The 25,808-nt window shown below is 39.8% G+C and overlaps 1 protein-coding gene across 5 annotated transcripts in view; it reads left to right on the top strand.

The window, feature by feature from the left end:
- The window catches only part of WDFY4 (WDFY family member 4), a 130,675-nt gene that overhangs the window by 63,453 nt on the left and 41,414 nt on the right, over positions 1-25,808 (top strand). For 4 of the 5 annotated variants that reach the window (XM_021398004.1, XM_021398005.1, XM_021398006.1 and 1 more), the window contains 6 exons: positions 11,712-11,789; positions 12,267-12,470; positions 13,267-13,318; positions 14,686-14,852; positions 24,304-24,452; positions 25,585-25,705. In XM_021398004.1, coding sequence (XP_021253679.1) covers positions 11,712-11,789; positions 12,267-12,470; positions 13,267-13,318; positions 14,686-14,852; positions 24,304-24,452; positions 25,585-25,705 — 771 coding nt within the window. The remainder of the gene's footprint in view (positions 1-11,711; positions 11,790-12,266; positions 12,471-13,266; positions 13,319-14,685; positions 14,853-24,303; positions 24,453-25,584; positions 25,706-25,808) is intronic. The other variant, XM_021398007.1, reaches the window with a different exon arrangement.

Below are 25,808 nucleotides of genomic sequence, written 5' to 3'. Positions count from 1 at the left end.
CCTAGTGTTGAGGATTAAAGGTGAAACTAAGATTGAAACTAAGATTGTTTCATGTCAAGGAATAAGGAGACATGCTTATACAAAGCAAAGGTGGGTCTGGAGTGTATGCAGCATTCACATTGCCAATGTCGATGTTCTTTGTTCTTTAATGGAAGCAATGCAGCTGGACTAGCTTCTCCATGTGTAAGCTTTTCCTTTACACATGGAGAGAGGATCGTTTCCATGTTTTTGCTAGACACTTGTCTAGAATACCAGTTAGTTTTGTGTGTTGGGGCTGGAGCAGCTATAGGGTAGTGCAGCACTGCACTGACAGACTATTCAGAGCTATTTCAGTGGGTCACCTTAGAATTCTGCATTCTCATCTTAATGCAGTGCAGAACTATCAAGGTCTTTTCTTCTCCTGTTGAAGAGTCTGTCTCCTACAGCACTGGTGAAGGGAGTTTGAATCCTCTAGCTTGAGTTGCAGAGGCTGAAGCTTGATCTGTAGTGATCACTGCTTCATTTCCAGGTGTGTTGATCAGAAAGGCTATGATACCCAAGTAATATGCCTGATGATAGTATCTTGCTGAGCAGCAGTCTTTCAGAATGCCACAGCATCCTTCTCATTCCTTAAAATCATGTTGCTGCTTAGAATGAGCAAGTTCTTCCCAGGTACATATGTAGACTGTGATGTCATACTGCAAGAGCATCGAGTATTTGCCCTGGGGTCTGTTTAATTATTTTTTAAAATTAATTTTGATTATTACAGCTGATTACACCTCAGTGAGCAATGTAATTGATATTTGTAAATGTATCCCAAGGAACATTTTGTACAACATGCTTTCTGCTGTTGAAGGTTAAAGACTCCGTTATTGGTTTTTCCCTAAATATGCCCACATCATTAGTTCCTCCAGTGAAAAGGTTGCCATCTGGAAAAGGCAGCACGGAGACATTATTCAGGCACAAGTGCATGAAATTGGTGTTTCTGCATCTTCTGTCTCTCTTCTGCAAGGAAGCGGCTTGTAATTAAAGGAGCTGGGTCTGAAGGAAACATTACTCATTTGATGTTATTCCTTATCATGTCAAGGGCTGACAGCTCCGTAGCTCTGATAAATTGTTCCTCTCATTGAGATGCAAAGCTACAGTTCCAAATATTCTTCTCCACTCTCCCTCTCCCTACTTCTCCCTCCAGCCAATATTTGAAAAAGATTGCTGCGCTTTGCAGAGATAAAAATCTAAAGGGAGGAAAATATGCTTTTCCATAGTCCTTTTCCTTCATAAGAAAAATAAAAGATGGGTTTCTCTGTATCAAAGTAAGCTGGGAACACATGTTACATTCCCATCTAATGCAATTCATAAGCTTCTGCAGATTTAATTTAGCCTTATTCTAGATGTAGTTTTTTGGACTTGAAGAGTATCTCTGCACTGCTGTACCAGTATAGAAATGACTATGGTTTACAGCTAGGGATTGGTAGGTGAAAATAGTCTTTTATTAATTTAGATAATGTCAAGATGTCAGTAATGGAAAACATGTAAATAATGTCCAAGAATGGTTGGAACTTGATTCGGTGTTATGTTATGGCCTCTTACCTTAAATGCATCTGTTGAAGGAAAAAGATGATGATCATATAAAGGCTGAAGTTGGAAGGTATCCCTGGAAGTCATCTTGTTCAAATCTGCTGCCCACCTAGAGCAGATTGCCTAGGACCATATCCAATTTTTTTGAGTGTCTCCAAGGACTTACATTCCACAAGCTCTCTGGGCAGCCTCAGTGCTCAGTCACATTCACGATAAGAAAGTGTTTCCTGTTGTTCAGATGGCACAACCCTTTCTGTCTGTGCCCACTGCCTGTTGTACAGTCACTGAGTTCCACTGAAAGAACTGGCTTTGTATTTACAGCCTAGCCTTCAAATACTTACATGCATTGTCAGACATTTTATATACATTGATGAAAACCCCCTGAACCTTCTCTTCTCTAGACAACACAGCCTCAGCTCTCCCAACCTTTCCCTCATAGAAGAGTTGCTCAAATCCTTGCTCATGGTAGTGATCCTTTGCAGGACTCTCTCCTGCATCTCCATCTTTCTCTTCTATTGGGGAGCCTCCAACTGGACGCAGTACTCCAGGTGCGGCCTTACAATACTGAGTAAAATGTAAAATTGTGTTCAACTACTCTCCTGTATTTACTTGCATCTTTTTCTTCCTCAATTTCTGGAAATGCTTTGTATTTTTTCAACTGCTTGAAAAACTGGGGCAACATCAACTCTAAACATGTTAGTTGGTGAGGTGAAAGTGCTTTCACCTAAAGTAAAAGTTGTGTATAAAGCATTTTCTGAGATAAGCTCAAACAGTAGGCTTTCAGTTTGCCTGATGTCAGTAAAATAAATATCTTAAAAGGATATCCTTGAATCAACATTTCACATTTAGAAAATAGAATTAAAAAAAACAAAACAACAACCTGCTACCAAATGCTAGTGTCACGTTTGAGTAAAAAAAGTGGAAGTGGACTGATTTTCTGTGAGTGCTGAATACTGACTACACGCTACTTCATGTAGAAAAAGAGTACTTTGAGTATCATAGCTCTTCTAACTAGTGGTCTTATTTTTGTCCTCAGTTTGGTGATGGTCACATTAAAAAGTGCTGTAATGTTGTTTGGTACCATTATAAGAACATTCTGTATTCATTTGGGAAAATTCTTCATATATTGGCTTGCACTCACTACTGCTAGTTACAGACTTATATCCTGCAACAGCAGGCACTTTGTTGAAACACTGAAATAAAAGAAGTAGTGGTATGAAGTAACTGGTGAGAGATAAAGGCTTGAAATTCCATTATAAAAGTGAAAAAAAAAAAGATAATATTTACTGAGAGCTAGGCACTGTTGTTCCTAACTGAGCAAAACTCTTACTGAATTTGAGAATGGTGAAGGAAGCCAGTCAAAACTTGAAAGCTTTGCTTAGTAGAGAGGAAATGGGTGGGTTATTATTTGCATTTAAAAAAAAGAGTCAAATTAAAAAACCTGAAGCAGTAGTAGCATTTGCTATGGATTTAGAACAAACCACTAGACAAAGTCAGGTGCTTCTTTAGCGCTTACAAACTGTACAGGAGGCTTTAAACTTGTTTTGTACAGTGTCAAGGCTGACTTACCTGGAACAAATGGTAGCTACATCACAGATACAGGATTAGTCCTGACTGGGATTCTCACCCCACACGAGTCCATTGAGAAAGAGTGCAAGGGCTTCATTCTCTCCTGGCTTTGTCAGTCAGGTGCATACTGATTTTGCATCAGGTGCAAAAAAATGTGGAGAAATAAGCTGTTTGAAACTAAAATTCTTAGGTCATATTCACAAACTATTGAGTCACATATTTGCATGCGGAAGTCTGTATTTTAGAGAGTAGTTTCATACGAAACTTCTCAAGCAGAAGTGTTTAATGTTGAACTGGAAGGCCGATGTGGATCTCCAGATTCTTGCTGTGGCAGAGAGTATTTGGCCCCAGCACGTTAAGTATTAACATGCTGCCAGTGACTTCTTTGATATCTGAGAAAGAAACTTTATCTCAATGTGATGGATGTGAACTTAGAGATTTGGCCACGATCACCCAAAATGTAAAGCTCAGCATTTTGTTCAGCTGCTTGTAGTGAGTCAGTGCCTTCAAATACGAGCTGCCTCTTTCCTGCATTGTTACAGCCTCTTTCAAGAAACGACTGTAGTAGGGGCTGGTGAACAGCAGAGAGGGATCGGACAAAATGAACTTGTTAATTTGTATGTAACATTAGGGATGCAAGGAGGGACAAGCTCAACAGTGAAATATCAAATGTGAAATAAATGTCAAATGTGAAATAAAGATGAAAAAATATTTTGAAACATAACCACAATTATTACTTAAATATTTTTCTTTTCAATCACTCTGTCGGTCTTTTACCAGCTTTTCAAGTTAACTGAGTTAAAACAAGCAAACATATAATGGTATTTCTTAGAAAAGTGCATTACTTGTGTAACATTTTTGTCTTCATAATAGAAGGATAATTAACATCACTAATTATCTAATTAAGTTCATTAACCATCTACCAACAGTGCACTGTGAAGTTGACATTATGTTCGACTGTCAACAAATGCTTTGATTTCTTAGGAAGTAATTAAAATGTAAATTAGCATGTCATTAAATGCACAAGGGAAGATTGGAATCAAATATTCATTTCAAAACTGCTCATAGCACACATTTTTACTTCAGTAAAAGCAGGCACTTTGCTATTAATGATGTATATTAAACAATTTCCATTATGATATTATTGTCTTGTTTAATAACTGGCTCAAAGCTAAATTACAGTATGCTGCAGCAAGCTGGAAAAGTTTCTTTAACTTTGAACAAAGAATTTTTTGTGTCCTCTTGCGCAGTTATCTGATGTACTGTTCATTTGTCAATTTCAGATTACTTTGAAGATCATAAGGAAATAGCCCAAGAGGTCAATAGGCTAGATAACAGCTTAATGAAAACAAAAAATACAGGGCTATGTAATTTTATATAAAACAAATCATGGAAATTTCTGGAATATTTGGAATAAATTTCCATTATTTAATAGAGAAATTAGAATATAAAGGTAGTATAATGGTGAAGTCAAACTATTAGGCTGTCTACCCCACAGTCCTTCCCCCTACAAAGCCAATAGCAGTTGCTACAGGAGGTGATGTGTCACTGCAGTGTCCACAGTAGGGAATCTATCCTAGGAACGTTTTTCCTTTCTTGATTTATAGCAGTTACAGTTCATCTAAAACCTGTAACACAAGATCCATTACCCTTCCAAAATTTGTTACTGGCTACTATTCAAAGGGAATTTTTCAATATTTTTTTACACTGCTGTCTTATGACAGTGAAGTCCTTTAGTTTAATTACACATTATGTGAAGACAATTGTTTGACTTTTGTTTCCTTCTTTTTTTTTTTCTATTGTATTTTTTTCAAGCTTGTCTGGTTTAAGTTTAAGCTTGGATATGGAATTTCAGCCCGAGGAGCTTAATGCCTAAAGCTCGTAGCATTGAAATTTCATCTTTCAAGAGCTGCTGGTTGCAGGGTTTTATTTTCACATAACAGAGATCATGCCAATTGAATTGAATGGTGTTAATGTGGATGAAAAAAGAGTTTTATTTGGGTGCAGAGAAGCCCTAGAAACAAGTGCTAGGCATTGAGACAGAATTGTTTTTTCTTTGCAAAATATATGGAAAGAAAAATCATTTTCCATATTTCGTCATTCAGAGATGTCCGTTTTCTTCAGGAGTTTTTCAACATTTCATTTACAATAATTTCAGGAGAAATATTTGAATTAAATTGCTTTATACAGGGATTGCTAAATCGTGTTTATTTTTTATTAAAAATCTTTACAAGGAGAAGGATTATGACCAGCTTTACTTATCAAAAAGTTATGAGTTCATATGCAGGGAGCAGTATAAAGCACACATAGGAGTTCAGGTAGTCAGAATATTAAGTTTCTATCAGAGAGCAGGGTTTGAAAAGACTGAGAGTGTAACTGGATGGTGGTACATGCAAGTAAAGAACAGGAAATCAACAGAGGTCCTAGAAATTTCTGCAGGATGATCTTAAACATTTCTCCTGAATGAAGGCGTAGGTTTCCTGCCTGTGCTATCATTCCATGTTCTTCTCACCCTTGCTAGCCAGATTAAAGATAAAGCTTTGTTATGCTTGTCTGTGCTCCATTCGCAGTTTCTGTTGCAGAGTATCATGTGGAATATAGGATTGTTCTACAGGGACTAAAAAGCTATAGATTATCATATCGCCCTTAAACGCGTGCCATTTTTTAAAACTGATAATTTTGGAAGCCAGGAGAATGAGGTTTCTTTGTGTTCTGGACTCCGAGCTGTAAGCATATACTGGTATCACAGGGTTGCTGAAGCCTCACCTTTCAGTGCTCGCTACCTTCTCTGTAACAGGAGGGGAACTGTGCTCAAGAGGCTGAGCGAATTATCCCAAAGTCACAGAAGCTGTTCTCAGAGTCAGGAATGAAAAACAGATCTCACCTTACATTGTGCTTTTTTGCTATTAGGAAATAACTTGTAACTGTTCTCGCAGGAATTCATATCTTCAGTAGTATCAGCTGTTGAAGAGGGATGTGTGTGCATGCTTATATACATATTATACGTAGTTGCTATAGAAGTAGGGCAGTCTCTGTGCTGCTGAAGTGTCGCTGACAACACAGTGTAGAAATCTCATCACATGTACCCTGTAGTTTGGGTTTATCCTCTTGAAACTCATCACCCCTGTGTGTGGGTATGTTTATGGTACACTGAAATACGGAGGTTTTTCTCATTAAGTTTGCTATTCCCCAACCAACTGGCAATGCCAGGAATCCATCCATGATCCTTAGGAGCAGTTGGCAGTGTGCATTAGCCTCCTAGCGGGTTGAGGCACGAAGCTCACATGCAACACTTAACTGCTGGAACTACAGTCTGTTGAAAAGCTAAATGAATTTTGGCAAAGTAACAATAAAATCCACATGGCAATAACAATTTTGTGATTCAAACGAGTGCAAACAGTTCTCAGTGTGGAAAGTATCTGCCAAGGACTAGGACAAACTACTCTTTGATCTGCTAAGAAAAACATTATTTGCCTTAGGATAATGTTTACTACCTGATGTCTAATGAAACATTTTTTCCTCTTAAGTACTGAACCTACTCACTTACCAGTGCATGGTCCCTTACTTGAAAAGTAGTTGAGTCACAGGACGGGTGGCTCGTTTGCATGGGATATCTGGCCTCTGGTTCACCATTTTAGATGTAGAAGCAGTGGTTGACTTGGCTATCGCTGGAAATGGTATCCCCTTTGTCTTCAGTAGCTGAGTACCAAAGGGCCAGTGAACTGGAGACTTCAGCCAGCTTTAGGGATTTACTGTGACACTTGCATGCTTCTCTGTAATGCTCTGGATGCTAACTGGAATCCTCTGCTTGTGAGGCTGATTTATTCTCCATGACTGAGCAGGAAAAGGCCGGACGTATTCAGACTTAGTTGCGTATTTGCGGAGGGTGGGGTGGGGGGAAGAAGTTCTGGTTAGATTTGTGGGAAAACGGTGAGTATGAGAACTGAAGTGAATGCTACAAGATAGCATTCGTGCTTTGGAAGAGCTTAGCCTCAAAACTTAATTGTTGCTAATCTATATCTTCAGCTATGTAATAGTGTTTCAGGAATTTTCTGTTAAAAACGATTATTGGTTTTAGATAGTGACTGAAGTAAAACTGAACTTTATAAATATAATCACATTTCTTTGAATTCTTTGTCATTAAAAATGCATATCTCTGTTTGATGCAACATGGGGTGAATGGCTGAAATATAAAACTTGCATTAATATCACGTGTTTTTTTGTCTCTCTAATGATGCTTGTTTTCTGTTTACTGCTTTAGCAGTCATTGCCCAGAGAGGTTTTAAGCATGCTTAACTGTCACATCTAAGGTGTCCAAGCATTGATTACATATCATATTTATATCTAAATGCTTGGATTGCAGTGACATCTGCGCCTCGCTTTAGTAGCAGAAAGTGGTATGTAAAAGTTGTAAAAGAAAAGGTGCAGTTTTGTTAGTATTTTGACTGCTCTGCACAATCTGACAATTTCATTAAATATATTTTTACCTGAAGATCTCCATTACTTTTATTTAGAGCTTTGGTGCACACTTTTTTGCATGTGGGTTCTGTAATGAAGCACAGAGCCTGTAATTCACAAAAGAAAGCCTTGAAGCATGGAGCTCCAACAACATAATATATTTTTTAAGAATGAACTGTGGTATATGCAGAATCTGTATGTGAGTTTACACAGTGTGAGTCACATTGTGAATTTATTATGGAAAGCCTGAATATTTACAAACTGCAAGAGTGTTACATGAAATAGATACACACATGCTAATAATGTATAATAAAATAAAATTAGATGTAAAATACTCCAAAGCCCAGTAAAGAACTGTTAACTTGGAAGCTGCACCTCAATCATTTTTTTCCCAACCACTTCTTACTGCAAGATGTCCTTCAGTTGTTCTTGTTGAAAGAAATGATAGAAAATCCACTCACTGGATTTTTTGGGGAGGCTAATTTTCTCTGCTCCAGCATTTTCCCCCTTGTTGGTTATACTGTTCCTTAATGCTAATCATTTTTGTTTTTATTTGCATGATGTCTCCGTGCTGCAAGAGGAGGAAAAATGGTTTTGGCTTCTGGTTGTTTGTGTGGTGGTGGTGTGGTTTTCTGTTGCCCTTTTTTTTTTTTTTTCGAGAGAGAGAGAGAGAGAGAGAGAGAGAGAGACAGCTTGTAAATTCTGTCATCTTTTCAAGCTCTAGGTATTATCTGGAGAATGTGAGGCAGCAAAGTGACCCGATTGTACTTCAATGCAAGTGCCTAGGGCTGCAAAGTAGAGGAGTGTCTATAAGGAAGACTTAAAGCATGATACCACCTTAACACTTTTAGGCAAGGATGGATCAGTACGGCCTTTTAGTCTGATCTTCCTTAGCATACTGGTTATATTTCCTGCATTCAGATTTGCTTTTCTATATATGAAACACAAACCTTATTATGTCACACAATATTAACAATTATCAAAGCAAGTACATCCCTTTTTGTTCGAAACAAATACTAAACTGAAGCACTGTTGTATTCAGTCTGCTGTGTAGGGTTGCTATTTTAAACGATAACCAGCTATACCATATGATTTCAGTTGTCTTTTTAATGGATCCTGCTTATTCATTAGGAAGCCACAGCAAATTTCATGCTAGATGTTCATCAAGCATTGCTATATATTCTAATTGTTTTGAGCAAACGCTGGGTGAATGATAGCCTAGTCTATATGCTGTGTTTATTGGATATATTTTAAAGTTGTTTTTTGTCCAGTCACAGTGATCTCCAATTTTGTTAACTGTTCATTTTTACAACCAGATGGTTTTCTTGCGGGGGTGGTCACTTGGGGATGTGTTCATCTGGTTGAAGATGACTAGTTATTGCTCGTTCGGAAGCCAGAGTGGTTAGTCTCTTTGCCAGATGAGGCCAGCAGAATTTTTCCTTCTTAGAACCCTACATGTGTTCCAGAGGCAAGGGACTGGGGCAGCAAAGTTGGTGAGAGTCTTTGCAGCGTGGGCTTTGACCTCGGGGGTCTGATTGGTGACCATGACTGAAGTACAGGCTATGTGCAACTTTGAAACAGCTGCCAGTAGGGCTCCAGCTCTGCTTGAATAGCCTGTGGGCATCTGAAATGGCTGCTAATACATGGAGGAATTGCTTGTCTGTTCTGAATGGCTTTTACCCTATGTCCACAAAAAACTGGAGTCTCCTGCACTGAGCCTGGCTCAACAGCACAAAGATGCTGCTGCTTTACTAGGTCAGCCTTTATGGGAGTTTTATATGAATTATGGAATACTTTTGTGAGGCCACAACTGTGATTACAGGTTTAATGATGCTTTAAACAAACAAAAACGTAATGACTTTCATCAGTGTAAAACAGGAGCTTCCTGCAGGGAAACACCAATAAATGTGACTTCACGGCAGGGGTATGGACCTGGCTGGCAGCCAGCAGTAATCGGCACACCACATAGACCTTGTGTGTTAACTTAATTATAGCACAGTGCAAGCAGCAGTCAGACACTTTGCTGTGAGGAATCACTGCCAGCATGGCACAGAGTCCACGCGTTTAAAAGTTACCCATCTGATCCATGGCTTTAGGAAGTGAGGGTCTGGATCTTCCACAGCCAGTTTAGACTTGGGCTGTGAGTCACAGCAGTCTGAACTTTTTTTTTTTTTTTTAACCATTGTTAGAAACCCATCTGGCGGGCATGAGAGCTTTTGCATGGCACTTGAGGCTCTCTAACCTATCCTATATAATCTCTGAACAGGTTCTGTCAGACATGGCAGCCTGTACTTGTAACAGAGTAGAATATTTTTCTAGGGAATACACTGTCAAGCGGGTGATATTTATTTTTTTATTTAAGACAATAAGAAGTCACTGGATGCTGAACTCACCTCAGCACTTGCTGAGCAGTCACAGGGCAAGATACTGAGTAAGGGAAGATATGGATAGAGCACGTATCTTTATGTTTGCATAGAAAAGTTTGTTACAACACTGGAGAGCAGTCCCATGAGTGCAGGAGAGTCTATTAAACTACAAACCCTGAGCTGTTTCTTCAGTGGCCTTCATGAAATAAGGTGAAACAAGGCAGCAGCTTACTCAGCAGTGGTTAGGTGCTTCAACTGCATATATAGCCTTTCAGTGTGCTGTGTGTCTTTGATCAGGCAAGAGATATCATGACAACAGATGCTTTTTGTTTCAGGTCTTTGGGACCCAGTATTTCCTAGACTGCTAGGAGAAAAAGAAGGATAAATCTGGCATTTTCAAAGCTGGAGGACTGTCTTTGAGTGAAGTTTAAAATGTGTATTTGTTGAATTAGTATGACAGTAAATACTCTAGATTTTATTTTGCTACTGTTCAGATGATACTAGTCTGGCCTATGATGGATTGCATTAAGCTTAATTTTTCTCCTAATCATTCCAAAAGAGAGGCTTAGATAGGAAGTATGGTTTGAAATTCTCTGGTTTGTGTTCTGTATAGGTCTTGACTGTGCAAATCTTGTGATTTATAAAGATGTAGGTTTTGGTGGAATAGATATGAAGATAATCAAACTTGCTTCATTCCCCTGTTCCCTGAGTATAAGAATCCTGCCACAGTGGACCGTTGTTCAGGGTTTTAGCCTGTATGCCTCTGTGAGGTTAATATTATATTGTTATGTGGTTGGAGAGGTGGAGACTTAAAACAATTGTGTAGCTTGCAGAAGATCACATAACAATCCATTTTTAAAGTTGGGAATGCAGCTTAATCTCCTGATAACAGTTCATCAGTTTTGTGCTTGAACAGAGACCTCCAGCTTGAGAAATTCTTTCAAATTATATAACAAATGAAATGTATGGCCATTGATGCATACTCACTGTTCTGTGAGTCTAGTGCATTCTAGAAAGGAAGGTGGCAAGAAAGTTCTGTTAGACTGCTTTGGGATATGTGTGTTTCCAGAAGTACCTGGGTAGTGATGGAGATCAGGGCTGTGTAGTGAAGTAGACATAGTTACTGTAGGTGTATTTTTGCACTGGCACAGCTCTACAATCTTCCAGTTGTAGAGCTAGCTCAGAGATCTCTGCATCACATTCCCAGTAAGTAGTATATTTATAGTGAAAATCACTTGTTGCCAAGTGGACTTAGGCTCCTAAATATCAAAAATATTTTTAGGAACAGTTGGTTTCCTGTCTGCAGAAAGATGATGTGGCCCATTCCTTTGTCTGCACTTTCTGCTTATACAGCAAGGAGCAGGCATATAGTTACAAATCTTGGATCCTTACCTCACTTGGAGTCTCAACAACAGATAATTAATTGTCTTTCGTGCTATTTGCAGTACTAACTATTTCAGCTCCAAAAGAAGAAACCTTACAATTCTATGTAATGTTTTCATTCTCCTTCTTGAGTAATTCCACTAACGACCCTTGTTAAGATCATGGATGTGTTCACCTCCCTGGAGTAAGTGTGCAGCTTGCTCTCAGATATTTGCCTCATCTCTATACTGTCTGAAGAGCTGTCAAGCTCACAAACATAGGCCATAGTCCCTAATTATTGTTGTAAAAGACACAGTAAATAATGCCTGCTTCTGCCTCTCACAGTTTACCTTCAGTACCTCGTATTGGCATAATGTGTTCTGGTGTTTTTTTTCCTAGGGATTTGTGTCGTGTATGGAACGGTACCGAAGAACTGGGCAGGAGCTGTATGCCTCTTTGTACAGGAATCATGTGCAGGTAAACATAGCAATATTTTTGCGTTTTCCTCCTCACCTTCTCCCCAGGTATACATATTTAGGTTTATGCCATGCTTAGAGGGAGTACAATAGACTTCTGAGACTTTCAGACTCTGTTTTCATTGAGCATAGTTGTTGCTGTTAGACATGAGCATTAGCCAGGAAAACAAATTGAGTGAATAAGTCCTCTGCAATGCTGCTTTTCTGGCTCAGTGTTTTTGAGCTGGAAATCGCATGGAAACAGCCATTCTGAAGGAGACTGAAGTTTGCTATATTCTTATATTTGTCACTGTATCTGACTAGTAGCATTTCTCACAGCACTTTTTCAGTGATCAGTTGGTCCTGCATTTGGCTGGCTCCACAGCAGTCTACAGTGGTCCCATTCAGCAGATTGATCCCTCTGAATCTGGGGTGGTGGTGTCACTGAATGGGAGGAAGGAGTCATGCAGCAATGACACAAAGTGGTTCTGTCCTACAGATGCTGCAGTGTGGTTACAGCAAAGCAGCTAAGGACTGGATGGTACTTGAGCAGCAGCTCTTCTACAGACGGGGCCCGTGGGGAGTTGCCTCACAGTCCTTAGAGCCACGATGGATTCTTGACTGTTACGAAGGGCCTTCACGGATGAGGAGAAGGATTCAGCAGGCAAGCAACCGAGCGACAATGATGCGAATGAAGAGTGAGGTAGAACGCTTTTGCAGGAAGTGCACAAATTCTGTAGCAGTTGCCGGTGAATTTATATTCCCCACTTTCCTCTGAGTCTCATCAGCTGATTTACCAATTTGCTGTGCCATACATATGGAATCCAATGAGCTGGTCTTTTTTTAGGAGACAGTAACAATAACTGCAACGTATTTAGCAGCCATATAATGATTTTCCATCTTTTCTGATGTAAAATCTCCCCAGATAAGTGAGCATATAACCCAGACGTATTTTTCTGCTTGCAGTATCGCAAAGGTATAGTATTTTGCAATGTATCCAGCAAAGTCTTATGCATACTAGGTCTGCTGAAACTGGTGGATGATTTAAAAAAAAAAAAAAAAAAGAGTGGTTTGAACTAAGCACTGAACTGTGTGTGGGGGGGATTTAGTACTGTCTGTCTCCATAGTGTCTAAGTGCCAAATTCTATCAATCAGAAGATGAAGCAATTAAAATGTCAAGAGGTTCCCATCTTCAAGGCATTTTCAGCTTGTATGCAAAGTTCTAATTCTGACAGTCTTCTGCGTACTGGACTGCATCATTTTATGCTATAAAAGGCCTTGTGGAGGATCATCTTTGAAAAAGCAATAGACTTTTCCTTAATTGTTGAAATTTATTATTACATCTAATTCTTCCTTTAGGTTCTTTAAAATGCATTTAGTTGAATTTCCAAGGCACTTATTTGCAACATAGTTCTAAATCTGTGTTTTGCTCCGCAGCAAGGATTTGAGTTATGTTTACTCCATATATTCCAGTGTTGTCATATCTAGTCTCTTTTCAGGTTCTCCTAGCAAACAGAAATGAAACAACCCCTACTGCTGAAGTGGATTCAGGTAACCATTTAGGACTAAATTACATCACGGTAGTGGGTAGACACAAAGAGAGCTGGAGATGAAGGATGGAGCTCCAAGTTAGAGTTCAGTCTTGGGAAAAATAGTGTTTGAGGCTAAAAAGCACTGGTACAATTTTTATAGGTGGTATATAAGCATTTCATTTCTTTTTTATGTTGCCACCAGAAAGGTCTGAAAGCAAAAATGCTAAATAGAAATGAAAGCTTTTTTTTGCTTTCCTGGGCATCTGAAAAGATCCCAATGGCTTAACCTCAGGAGGAAAAGTGTAGCCTTCCCCTGATTTTGTAGACACTTCAGTTCTACTTCTAAAATAGTCTTAAAACCAGGTGATAAATAGCTCAGGGAAGCGGTAAAGGAAATGTGACTTTCCAAAAATGTGGACAGAATGATGGAGAAATTGCCAAAAAAATTAACTTGTGGAATTGTTTTTCAGTGTTTGAAATGGAACCAGATTTTTCAAAATATGATGATTGTCAACATTTTTCATTTTTCCAGGCCAGGTTTTCTGTTACATGAGATACTAAAATAATGAAAAAAGAACAGACTTGCGAAATATGGTACAGAAGTTGCTAATTTTCCAGAGGCAGGACAAATTGAGAAAGAACTCTGAGTTCAGAAATGTCAGCTCAGTCTTAAGGCTGTGGATTTCAGCCATCACTATGGCTGCCCCAAGTCAAGCTTCTAGTGTCCACTGTTGGGCATAGGTGGTGGTATTTTCGTATAATTTTTAGCATGGCATGGTCCAATAATCAAGGGAGAATGGAGCCTATTGTTTAGACTGTGAGCATGACTGAAGTACTATGTTGTTTCTATGCAAGTGACTACAGTCTACTTTGATATGAAGTTGTAGGATAAAGCTGACCACACCTTCTTTAATGATGTGTACTGTCTGAATTTGCTAAACTTGGGACACAGCCTGGGGAAGATGCAAGTGAATTGTCTCTCTTTGGGACCTTCTACTATCTTGTTCATTGCATGTTCCTAGAACACTGCCATTTCCAATTCTGAGTATATGAACAGACTCTTTAGTTATTTTGTTATCATATGATCAGACCAACACAGTTCAAAAATGTGAATAAATACGTTCATTCAGTATGTTTGAATCTTCAGTGATTACACAGATTTCTTCAGAATTATGACAAGTGCAGACCTGGTTTTAGTTGAAATATGTATCCTACTTTAGCAGTCACACACTTCTTGACTGTTGTTTGTTGTTTATTTTTTTTCTTTTGCCAGATAAATAATGCAATTTCCCAAGGTAGAACAGATTGGGCGAAAGTCTAAATTGCAAATGCTTTTGCTGTCATCCGGCTGCCACTAAAACTGCAATGTCTTTCTTACTGATATAGGAGAGCTGATGTTAAATGGGGCAGAAAAGGAGATGGATGAGAAAGGATTGGATTGTAACCAGCTAACATTCTTCCCTGCTCTACATGAAAGTTTCCATTCGGAAGACTTCTTGGAACTGTGTGTGGAGAGACAAATTATATTGCAGGAGTTTGCAGAGAATGAAAAGGTAGTAAAGATGAGCTAGAAAACTTTCTCTGAGATGGCATTACAGAGGGTGGATTGGATGTGGAGGCCTACCTGTTCCTTTCAGTTTTTGGTTCAGGTGAATTCAGTCAACACTTGAGAAAACATCAATATATGTTAATTTAGAGCACTTACAATTTCCCAGCTACTGTACAAAACTCCTATATAGACCTATTCTTGGAGAGCTTTTCACACTAACTCTGTGAAGTAACAACAAAGATTTCAGGCACGTGACAAAGGTATTCTGGTACCTAGGAGACAATATTGTTTGAATTTGCCTGTGACATGATAAACTGTGCAAACCTGAGATTTCTGTCCCGCTTCCCTACCTTTACTCAGGCCCAGAGCAATGTCTGGATCCAATTTCTCATCTCTGGAAAGGTGTGCCAGTTTTGTGTAGATGCTAGTTCTGTGATGTTTATAATCTCTTTCTGCTGAATACTAGTAAATGTTTTCCTCGTCCTTTGACACAACTTATTCTTCTATACCTCCCCATGAATACTGGACAGATTCTTCCCCCTGAGGCCATAGAGACCTGACAACCTGCCCTCCACTTTTGGCATAGTCCCCACAACGGTGCCTTCAGGCCAAATCCTTGATGTTGAATATACACTGCACAAAGCTATTTTCCGCAGAACTGTGAGAAATTTTGTCACAAAGAGGAGACCTGACCTCATTCTCTCATCTTTACAGTGTACCTTTTTCTTCCAGTGGCATTGTTCCCCTGTTGGCTCAGGAGCTAGCACCCTATAATGGGAGTTGGGGGTTAGGCTCCATAATTTAGACTCAGCTGTTACAGTGATGTGTGATGCTTGTACCTAGATATAGAAATAGTTATTTATTTTTGTCTCAATAACATAGCTGAATTTTTGTGGCATTCTGCCAGTGGCCAGGGGTCATATTGGTGCTCTCCAGTGTGATGGCTTCCTTATGTTATTAGATCTGTTGGTACATTGCCTATCTGTACAACATAATTCATTCTCCTGCTCCTCCTACTCTTCCCTGCCCCCACATACCTCTCCCCAACAGAAGGAGACAGGCATGAAAATGTGAAGCATGTTTTCCGTGTGCTGATCTCATTTTGCGCCTTTAGGCTGTCTCTTCTCCATGTAACTCCACAGGAAGCTGTCAGAAATGCTAGGCATGTTTTTTCCAGCAGCAGTCACTGTGTTTCTGAGCTGACAGAAGTATTAAAAAAAGCAGTGGGGGGTGACATTAGCTGTCCTGTGCTCACTTAGTGCACTGCAGTCCTGCCTTGTAAATGGCTGCCTCGTGAGCTGTTTGTACTTTAACCAGGCAGCTGGAACCATCTTACCTACTGCACTGCACAGAGTGCACATTGTGATGCCTTGGATGCTGCTAGATTAATTTCTGGAGCACAGGGATAGCTCTAGTCTGGATACTGGTCGTTGTTTTATATTGTCATGCAGTGATGTTTGTTGTTGTGGGTTTTTTGAATTCTCATTAAATAGACAACTGTACATATTCAGATGTGAGATGGCTTTTTGCAAAAATCAGCAGATCAAATGCTGTTGATATTGTTGGCTCAGTTTGTTATCAGCAAGTTAAGTCAGGAGAATGGGTGCAGGGTGCAGGTGGGGCGTTATGTCAACTAGTCATTTGTTGAGACAAATCATATAAGGGAGCAGTTATGATCTGTGTTTGAACAGCACCCAATCCATGTGAAGTTCAGCCTTTAGACAAGTCCTTTTTTTGCTCTTATTCTTAAATGTATTGAAGTAACCGTAGAGGAACGTGCTTCTTGGATTTCAAAGTCAAGCACTCTGATTTAGAAAATTCCAGAAATCAACAAATAAATACCAGATCTGTGCAACTGTAGCCTTTAATGACAATTACTTATTCGTTTGCCATAAGACTCCCTTCTGCCCTGCCAATGCATAGGATTGAAGGTATGTATATACAAATCCATACCTTGAAAGTAGTTCATTTATAGTTGTATTGACTGTAAGTTTTGCCTCTTCCAACCAGAGACCTTGTAACACACGTTGCTGCACTTTCCGTGTTCTACAGTTAGTGGGATTCCTATAGCTTCCAGGTACTTTCCTTTCACAGTGGTAACTTATCACTAGAATTTCCAGTTATGAGGCTATGTGCAGTTCTTTTCCTGTTTCTTTACATACTCCACACCAGTTTCCCCAAGTTCCCATCACCTTTCAATAATCTATCAGTGCCAGATCCAAAAGCCAAAAACAATACGTGTGGTGCTGGTGAAACTAGAGATGCAGAGTGCCATTGTTGTGTTTGGCTCTGTGGTGGTACAAAAAGAACCAAGTGGCTGGTAAGAAGACTTGGCCAAGCTACAGACATTTACCTCCCTGAGTCTAGGCACGTAGAATGGAGGTTCAGGGCAGTTGTCAGCAGATAAAAGGAGAAAGGCAGGCAGGGAGCTGAGGTATTTTTGATGCTTTACCTCCTTCCTTATAAATAGCCCCAGCAGGGACCACTTGTGAAAGCTATGCAAAAGGACAGCTCTTGGTGGGCTTAGGAGAACTGTAACATAACAGCGTGTGTATACACGTGAAGATCATGTTTTACATATATCTTTATTATACAGAGACTGTATATGTCAAGGGCATGGTAGGAGAAGTAATATGTGATGTGAGTGATAATGTGATGCTGTAGAACTGATTGAGAGAAATGCAAATAGGAACCTGTTCTGACCTAACCCATCAGTTATCCTACCAAAAACCAGGGGCAGTCTTTTATAAATAACTCTGGCCTAGCAGCAGAGACAGGGAGACTGGATTCCTGTATCTGCAACCTGAGTCCCCAGCTGCTAGACTGCCTCCCTGATCTTGACAAGCCTGAAGCAGTCCTGCCAGGTTGTTAATGTGCAGTTAGCATGTAATAGATGAAGAAAATGTGAAAGGCTTGGGAAATGATTTTTGGTGTAGGAACTGATTTTTTGAAAAAAATAAAGCTCTGTTTGCCAGCAAGTCATTCGAGACTAAGAAATCCAAGCGGCTGGAGTAATGAATCTGAAGTTAACAAGAGGGCATGACCTAGCAGAAATCTGGGCACAATGCCTTTCCTTAAAGGAGGGGCTGGGGAGAGTGTAGAAGATGCCAAGGACAATAATAGAAATGACTAGCATAAATCAGTTAAAGAGGGGATGGAATCCGTGGCTGCAAGAAAGGAGCTTATTAAAGAACAGGTTCAGTTGAAAGAGTGAGCAGCTGTAAGGTTCAGCATCTGGGGCAGACAGAAGTGTGCAGCAGCTCTGCATCCACTTAGTGGAGCCAGTGATCTTAGGGGCGCTGCATTAATTTCACAGCTATGTAGAACACCAAGACATTCTGTTTTTGTGGGAGCACTATTACAGTTCATTCCAGTTCAAAGACGCTTTGTTAGTTTGAAAAAATTTTGCATGTGCTGATGTACAGTAGGAACAGGGACTGGCTTTTGGGATCAAAGCAGGAGAGTGGGAAGCCAAGTGCTTGGAAAAAGTCATTTCTCTTTTCTGTGCCTCAGTATCTTCGCTTTCTTCCCTGCTGCGTGTGCAGAGGCTCTAATGGCTGCCCTGCTGCTGAAATTAGTGCTGAAAATTAATAAGCATTTTCAGCGTGAAACTTTTCCTGTGTTCAGATAGGACTGCCTGAAGAAGGACAAAGCATTCAGATGGTTACTCCTCTGACCTGCCTCGTCTAGGGTTCTGCTGCAGTTGAGTGGCTGCTGGGATCGCTTTCCTGCATCCCCACCCCAGCTCAGCCAACAGCTGTGCTACTAGGTGCAAAAGACAGGGTCTGATTTGTACTGTGTCAAAAAAAGAAAACCAAAAAACCAGAGCATCTTCAATCAGATCTCTGCTTTCCTGAATGTACTTCTTCACCATGGCACTTTGTACTCTTCAAATACCTCCCACCTCCTTTCATATCTGCTTCTGTGGTTTTTTGCTTGCTTTGAAAAATGTCTTTCAATTAGAAGCCTGTAGCTGCTCCCAGGATCTCTGCAGAGCTCCAAACAAACTCCAGGGCCCTGACTACCCCCTCAAGTTAGCACAGCCAATCCCCTAACAGTCACCTTCTGTAGAGTGATGGAGCAGGGTATGGTGTAGACAAGCTTTGCTGTGTTTATTCCTGGGAGTCATGAGGAAGGGCATGAACTCAAGTGAACTGGCATAAGAGAAAATTAAAGGACTCATATTAGTTTTTGGCAGCATTTTCTGTTTGAGAGGAGCCTGGAGTGAGACAGAGACGTCTGAGTGTGCAAGAGGTATGAGCACAATCCTATTAGTGCTGACTTCCAGATGCTATCATCAGCTAAGGGATGCCAGCTTTTCATGCTGGCAATGGGCCGGGACAGATGGCAGCTTTCAGCACAGACAGCAAGGACAAAGAGCAGCTCCAGTGCCCATGGCCATATACAGACAGGAACCTTCTTCCATCTCCTTCCTCCCACATACCTAATATTCTTTTCCTGCAGCCTTTGGGAAATTGTTAAAAACCTGACAAGTGCACGCTTCAGAAACACCTCCTATGCATGCAGTTTTTGCTCCAGCAGATGTTGGGAAGGAGAGAAGAGGGGTGGATAGAAGCTACCTGCAAAAGAGTTGTGTTGTGGGTCTTCCAAAGCAAAGTTGTGACCGCAGGGCTTGTTACTATCTTTCTGGTGATTACAATAGTTTAATTCAATTCCAAGTAGAAGGAATTTGAACCAATGTTTGTAACAGTTCAGATGTGATCAGACTTGAGTTTGGAAGCCCTGCCACGAAAGACTAGCGGATTTAGTTTCCCTTGGTTATTGAGCTGCTGAGGAGAATGAAACAACCTGTCATGTATTCTTAAGCTGTGATTAATGAGCTGCGTGTGTGTCTGTTGCAAAGTAAGATGAGTCTTCAACAACAAGCAAACTAACAAACATTGCAGGAAAGGTCTTGTGAGTGGTATTGAGAGCTGGACGTATATGGCTGTCACCATGAAAGCACGCATCTGTTTACCTAGCGAAAGTTGTGAAAGCAACGTATTCTGTTTCATATATTCCTGGTCATTTTAAACTCTGTTGCTCTAAATAACATTGATCTGACTTTACTGACAGATTTGTTGTAGCTGATGCACCCTGATACACAACAGAACAGACAGAAATAGTATATACATACAGTTTTTATTTCCAAGCAAGTGATTAGAGATGGCTGTATTTATAGAGGAATACAAGATGTGGCATTAAAGAGGAAGAAGGAGCTTCAGGATGTCACTAAGCCACTGGTTTCTGAGAAGATATATGAAGAGGAAGAAATACTCAATATCTAGCATGTTACCTGTAGTCCATCTGTAAGCTTCTGTTACTAATACTCAGGGCAGTTGTTTAGATGGATCTCTGAACTGACTCAGGGTATCCATTCTTTTGTCCACATGCTGTAAAAATGCTGTGTTCCAGGGTCTCTGTGACATGGGTAAGCATGTTCCTTTGGTAGGATTCTGACTTTAATTTCCTTCTGCTGTGTTTTTCCCTGGAAGGGCAATACTAACACTGCTGGGTTCCGTAGGAAGAGATGGCTAACTTCCTCCAGTGTTTTTGTAAGACCTTTAAAGACTGATTGCATCTTCAGGCATGTAATTCCTTTGGAAATCTGACTCCTGAACTACAGAACAGGTGTGGTTTTATCGCTGTTTGTTCAACTGCAACTGGATGCACTTACAAACAGCTCTTCTGAAAAACAGGAAAAAGGGAGAGTACCCCCCCTCCCTCAGCCCCCCTCAAAAAAACACGCCTTTAGCTTTAATTCCTTTGTACATATGAATGAATAGAGCAATCAGGAGATGCAGAGCTTTAGGCAATACCTTAGAAGGTAATTATTCAATTATTTTATGTCAGCTTTGCGTCATTGATTAATGATTCTAGTAGCTGATGAACTGGATTCAATTCTGTTTTGACAGAAAAGTTTTTATTTAATCTGTGGTAATTTCAAGCTGCCTGCTGTTTTGATGCAAGGCTTGTAGGTACAAGTCTGTCCTGGTGGGGGTTCCGTAGTACAGGTCTTTGTCAGACCTGTGTTACTCAACTGGAATAAAAACAAACCCTGTTCTCCAAATGAGAAGAACTGACTCAGCCCAAGGACTCTACTGTTTCTAACAGTGCAAACATATCTAATTCCTTCGGAGGTGTTAACATGAAACGAAGAAATGGATTTTGCACCAGTGACTGTTAGTAGTTTGACAGCACAGAATGCAGAGTGTACTTGGGCTTTGAGTTTAAATCTTAAGAAGGAGAGGTACATGCTTTTTCCTCTTCAAGATCTGTTAATGTGTCCCAGTCCTGCCCTAGTACTGAAGCGGTTATTTGTGCCACACTGTGTTAATGATTGCGTGCAGGCCCCCTCCACAATCTCTACCTCCCAAACATACATGTGATCTGTCATCTCTAATCTGAATTCCTCATTTGGGCAGTGTTTTTGGTACAGCTCTGAGACTGGTTTTATGGTTCTCCCACTGCACTGGAAATACTTTCTCAGGCTGACCTGCAGACCTTCCTCATTGCACACCATGCAATTTTGATCCAGAATAAAGCTCTAGTAGTTGTATTTAGTTTGACCCTTGTTGGCTGCTGTAAATTATCTGGGTGATTAGCTGCAGTTCTTCCATGGTTTTCAACCTATCTCATGGCTCTACCTGGTCTCCCCTGCTTGCCTTTCTTGTTTCATCTCTGCTCTTCCCTAGTAGCAGCTTTGCCTCCTGCACTGTTCTGGCCAGCATGTCATTTCATGCCATGCATACAGTCAAAGGGCTTTCACTGAAATCTTTTATCTGATTACTGTGACTATATGGCTAGAGTCAAACTGCTGTGCCTGATGTCTTACACCAGACGGACATAAGACATAAATAGGAGAGGTGCATTCACACCGGTGTATTTAGCTTTATTGGTGTGTTAGTCCTACATTAAACTGAAAGTTTTCGGACTGACCCAACTGCTTCCTGTGCTTTACCCTACAAAATACTCAATTCCATATTTGTGGTTTGAGTTGTCCCAAACCCCATTCCTGTTGGCTCTTTGCTTTTCAGCATTAAGAGGATAAGACATATGAGTCACACCTTTGTTTTTCTGTTTTTCTTACCACCTTCCTGCTCCCTTTTTGGTCTGCCTTTTTCTTGCTACCCATTCCCCTTTACCTACGATTTCATGCCTAGTTCTACTTGAGAATCTCCTTTATCTACTCTATTTCTGTCTGTCCCTTTCTTCTGCTGCCTGCCCAGAGCCCCATGATAGCCATGTGTGCAACAGAACAAAATAATAAAGCAGAGTTAGAGTTAAATTGGTCAAATGTCTCTTTCACAATGAACAAAGTGCTGGTTTTGCTGAGGCAGATTTCTTAGAAGTCTGGATTTCAACTTTGTGTCCATTTAGCTATTTTATGCAACTGCCTGCTGTTTCATTATTCAGTTAGTTACCTTCCATTTGGGAAGAAGCAATCCTTCTGCTATATAATTACTTCAGGAAGCCATGTGGTTCACTAATGTGAGCAGAATACCCCAGCACTCTCAGTGCAAGCATACATGCCTCTAACTGCGCAATGGGATGTGTACACGTGGGCACTTCAGTTCAGAGTTCTGTGGTGGCATATTGCAAGAGAGAGGCATTCCCGTGGGATGTGCAGAAGAGGTGATTGAAATGCTAGGTTCCTCCTAAAAATAATTGGAGTGGAAAGAGGAAGGGAGAGAAGAAATTTTCATCAAAAATTGTTCATAAAAATCTTCTAGAGTTCTTTTTTTATTTCAGAATGAAACCAGTCTCCTATTTCTACACAAATGATTTTTTAAAATGAAACTCCTCCATTTTGTTGGTGGAAAGAGTTACTTTTCATTATTCTTTTTAAATGTAGGGGCAAGATTTTATTTGAATTATTTATGAATTTATCATTTATGTCAGTATTAAATATTGATCAAAATAGTAATCACCATTTTGAATTCTTGCATCTTTCCATGTCATACAATTTTCATTCTGCACTGGATTTCAAAGCAGAAAACCTCATAGTTTCACCAAGTTATGCTAACATCCAAGACTGAAAGCTTGTATAGTGGTGCAGGTCTCTTTCAGCAGACCTGAGTAAGCCTATGTGCATTTTGGAATGGAGACAAGGATGACTGTAGATTTGCCTCCAGAAATAGAGCAAAGTAACAAAGGCAGAAAGCTGAGTAGAAACATGCAGGCTCTAGAGAACCAGACCTATTCTATGTTTCTTCATTATAGTAATATGAAGACTTCACATGGTTTACTGGAACCAATGCTATTTCTGCATGTCCATTTTTGCATGTGCAAACAATAATACAGGACTCCTATTCTGGTGAAGTTTCATAGAGATAAGATCACTGAGATTTTAAGAGTTTAATATTCTTAAACAACACACACACACAAACAAGAAGTGTCTTGCTTTTAACTGTTAGGAAAATTCTTTGCACTAAAGTACTGCTTGATTTAAAATCAGAACTTAAGTTTCCTGCAGACCAGCTTTCCAAATCATTAGAAATTCTTTTGGTCTCTTTATTGGTTTATTTCTACACCATCTCTCAGCCTTAAAAATTGTTCCATACAAAAGGATTTTTTATCAGAACTGATCCATTCCCAAGAAATCTTTCAATGAACTAGCATAAAATGCAAAGCTATTATGTTGAAAAATTCCCAACATGACTTAATTGTGGGTTAAAAATTCCTCTATTTTAAGGGCCAATTTTTTGCTACGGAAGAAGAAAAAGAAAGTGAATCTTAAGAGGCCAAGGGAGGTTTTTTAACTATTCCAAAGTGTTAAAATAAATCTTTATTTTACGGCAAATAGAATCATAGTCTGGTATATTTTGAGTGGCATCTTTTATAATGTAAGAAGGGAAAGCACCAAAGCGAGGAGTTTTGTGTTACTTAAATTTCTATTCTGTGCTGATTTGCTTGACCATGGAGAGATAAACACTAAGAGTATTAGATCCTTTCTTTGCTCATTGCTTCCTGGAATCTGCTTGGGGGGTTTTGTTGTTTGTTTGTTTTTAAATGTAGTTTTCACTTTCAAAAATATTTCCCTTTTCTTGGTACTCTATACAGGTATTTTTATATGCCACTATTTTATGTAAGCTACTTCTTTCCTCACTGTTTCGACCCCATACTTTTGGAGTCCTCACTGTTGCTGGCAAGGTTTTGCAATCAAATCTTCTGCAGCATTTGCAAGCCCTTTATGTTCTGTAGTGATGCAGACCCAGGTAGGTGGGGAAGGAGCAGATTTATTGGGTGGAAAGGAGATCAAACTTTCTCATTTCTTGTTCCAGAAAGGCATACACTGTTAGATTTTTGTGATTTTGTGGCTGCATCTGTACGGACTTGTAAATTGGCTATTTTGGTACAAATGTATGTCCTTCTGCATCATTGAGTGTTGCTCCGGCTGTCCCTCTTGCTTGTGTAACCCACTCTTGACTTGATTATGCTTATTTTTGTGCTAGGTCACATTCAAGTGCTCTGTGGCAGTTGTGCAGGGACACACAGCTTTGGAAGGAGTGCTGCTCTTTGGCAGAGAGCACTTCTACATCTGCGAATGCTTTGTATTGTCCCCTCTAGAAGAGGTCTGCTGTACACAGCACTGCTTGTCCAGGTGAGTGATTCTTTCCTCTCAGATATCTGCTTGGTTAACTTCAGTGTTGGCATATTCAGCCCTAGATTTTGTACAGACTTTAGGGGATTTCAAGATGAAATTAGACCAGCAAGAAGTTTGCCATCCTTTCCATGTTTGCAGAATTGTTTAACCTAATTCACTGTAGGTGCTTAGAGGTGCTTCAAGGACTCCCACTTCCAACAGATGGAGATGGTGAGCAGTCTAACACATATGTTTCAGTTTTTTCATTCTTTTCAAGTGCTGTTAATGTTCCTTTCTGGCTGGCTCCCATCTTTTATTCATATGGAACAGTCATTACAAGAGTCTTTTGCTTCATTATCTCATAAGTTTCTGTTTGTTTCTCCAAGACAGAGAGAATCGTAATTAATATCTGGCACACTGCTATCATCTTTGACTCATGATTTATTGATACTGATCAATATTGAAAATGAGTCTGTTAGACTTAGCTCTTTGCTCATACTGTGTGTTCATGTGCAAGGTCCACTGGGACAGTGAGCAACTCGGTATTTTTACTCTGTCTGCTCTGCATCCGATTCTTACTAAATCCAATACCAGTCAATCTGATCAGATGACTTACAGATCGATTGGATAGACTCTGATTAAAAACTTGAGTTGCTTTTCTAAGGGGCTTGCTGTGGGTTAGACTGTGGACAGCAATTGCAGTACATGTACACACCTACAGTAATAGTGAATTAATAACTTAATTATTCCAATTAATAGCGGTTAATAACAGCAGAATGTCCACATTGCTTGCTTTTGACCCTGGCTTTCAGGTTCTTCCATCCAATTCATTCCCTTGCTGCTGTTCAGACTTCAGCAGACGCAAAACACTGCTGTCTACATATTTGCATACATGAAAATCATCACTCCAAATCTACCTGCAGCCTCCACCGACTTATGTAGAGAAAATTTTTAATTGAATGTTTTTTCAACTTTTGTTCTTATTATTACTTCAAGAACTAGTAAAAAAATCTGCTTTTGTTGTTTAGCCTTGTTTTCAATTCCTCTGTATTCCAGCTGTCTTTAGAAACAGGACTTACCATGTTCATGAAGGTTTTCCTGATCTCTTTTGTTTAAAATTCATTTGCTTTTATTTGTTTTCCTTTTCCAGGATCAGTGATCCATTCATTTTCAATTTATGTCATAAAGATCATGTTGTGGGAGTCCACAGGTGTTCACGTTACTCGTATCATGATATAAAAGAGATCCGTCTAATGCGTTTTCTTCTGCAGGTAGGAACTAATATGAGCAGTCATTTGAGTGAAAGCTGCTGCAGCAGCAGTGTTATGTGACTGAAAGCTACTTGCATAATTTTCACTTAAACTATTGAGGTTT

Source organism: Numida meleagris, chromosome 5, assembly GCF_002078875.1.
Source record: "Numida meleagris isolate 19003 breed g44 Domestic line chromosome 5, NumMel1.0, whole genome shotgun sequence".
Taxonomy (NCBI): Eukaryota; Metazoa; Chordata; class Aves; order Galliformes; family Numididae; genus Numida; species Numida meleagris.
Note: the sequence above shows the minus strand (reverse complement) of the source record. Positions and strands in the feature narration are given on the sequence as shown.